This window comes from Asparagus officinalis, chromosome 10 (assembly GCF_001876935.1).
Source record: "Asparagus officinalis chromosome 10, Aspof.V1, whole genome shotgun sequence".
Classification (NCBI taxonomy): Eukaryota; Viridiplantae; Streptophyta; class Magnoliopsida; order Asparagales; family Asparagaceae; genus Asparagus; species Asparagus officinalis.
Window position 1 is genome coordinate 43,688,328 of NC_033803.1, and position 1,846 is coordinate 43,690,173.

General features: G+C 37.2%; 1 protein-coding gene across 1 annotated transcript; it reads right to left on the reverse strand.

Moving 5' to 3' along the window:
- LOC109825068 lies at positions 195–891 on the reverse strand. Its single transcript, XM_020391780.1, has 2 exons — positions 415–891; positions 195–338 (listed from the first exon to the last, which is right to left on the reverse strand). The coding sequence occupies exons 1-2, from the start codon at positions 766–768 to the stop codon at positions 243–245; spliced, it is 450 nt and encodes a 149-aa protein (XP_020247369.1). The 5' UTR covers positions 769–891; the 3' UTR covers positions 195–242.

Consider the following 1,846-nt stretch of genomic DNA (forward strand, 5'->3'; position numbering starts at 1 on the left):
AAATATCTCATCCAATCAATTTCACAAACATTCGAAATATGTACATAATATCTCAGTAACCATACACATCAAACCATACACAAACACGATAACTTCCAAATCACAACAATTTTCACAAAAACGATACACACATATCATAAGTTCTAAATCCACAAAAGTTTCCACAACAAACCATACACGCATATCATAATCTCCAATATAAAGATGTCCAATATACAAACACGAGTTTAGGATATAACTCACTAAGATAGGTCATCCGCCCTATCCATGTCATCGTCCGCGTTGCCACTGGCGGCTCCATCCCTACGACTCATGCTCCCAATAGCATCATCTCCACCCTAACAAAAAAATAATTTAAATTTAGAATCACATAATATTGTGTGTAATCATATTTTACATATATAATAAGTATACCTGTCTGCTACTCTCTCCACTACCAGTAAATGCCTTCTGAGTGGCCAAGAAATTCATGATCTGGCTTTGCACCCGAGTAGGAACCCGCCTTCTACAAGATTTCATTATTTGCCTAGAAACCATCGCAAAAGTAGCAGTAGGCTGGATCACTCGCATAAGCTCCTCTTGAATATCCTCCCACATCTCCTCGGCAATCTCTCCATCTAACATATTCATGACAGAGGAAACAAGCTGCATCGCCTGCTGAGTGCAATCCTCCTGCGGCATGTAAGAGGGCCCCGATGGCATAGTCGATGGTGTTGAAATCGGCGGAGGCTGGAATTGTGTAGACACCCTCTGAGCTCCAACTCCCATCCACCTGGTCCTCCCTTTTTTGGGGAGTCCACAAACTAAATGGCTCACATTGTAATTCTGCTCTCTAGTCAGGGGCTCCTGGCTCTGTGCAACAACCTCAGAATATGTGTTTTCCAGAGCTTCCTAGAAGACAAAAAAATAAATTTAAGAATTGGCCTTTCACACACTAATATGTATGATTAATAGCAGGTGTATTTCATTCAGATGAGAAAATAATGTAAAAACTTCTCATCCACAATCAGATCATTCAAGACCTACAGTTAAATGGACCAAGTATATTAAAAAGAAAAAAGTATTATCACATAGATTCTCAAACATTGCCATATTTTATAAACAACATATGTGTGATATTCTTAAATTGTAAAATAGTTTTCTTAACATTTGCTGCAGTTAAGAGTTTCACTGCAGGTTGTTGCACACGCACACACACCGCACGCACATGAACACACAAAGCTCTTACGTGCCGCAATAAAATTGATGTTTGGAGCTTCAACTTCATCCAATCAATACCGTTCTCTAATGTATGCCTTGTCAATTTTGTGCTATATTTATCATGATATTTAATTCTGTTAATCTAATTTTGTGCTATATTCTCAATATCAGTCTCTGCCTTGAGTTAACTTGTATGATAAACTAAGAAAAGGCTTTACTTCTCAACTTAAACGAACTTGATAAGTGAGGCTGCATTTGATACAAAAGAAGAAAAAGCTTTATTGAGTGCCTACACAGAAGTAGCAAGAAAGATTCACCCTGGTACATAAATTTTGTTTTATTGTCTTTGTTTTCATATTTTTTTTGTCTTACCATTACAATGTTTGTCACTGGGACCATGCAACTGCTGTTTTTTAGGTGTTGACATTGGCATCTTTGTAAATACATCCCTGCATTTACTTAAACCACTAGTGAATCATGACATCTCATGTGATCTCCATTATCAATACCATTCAGCATATACTAGCCATGATTTACCTATCACTTACATCTATCTTTGAGGAGGAGGTAACAACTTTCGTGTAGATTAGATAAGAAAATGGCCACTAATATACATATACCCTTAGTCAACTAATATATACTTGTG

Bases quoted from the DNA above. Each gene is read 5' to 3' on its own strand.
- LOC109825068 (XM_020391780.1), bottom strand. From the start codon at position 768: ATGGGAGTTGGAGCTCAGAGGGTGTCTACACAATTCCAGCCTCCGCCG. The intron at 339-414 runs GTATACTTATTA...TTTTTTTGTTAG, and splicing joins GTGGAGAGAGTAGCAGACAG to GGTGGAGATGATGCTATTGG.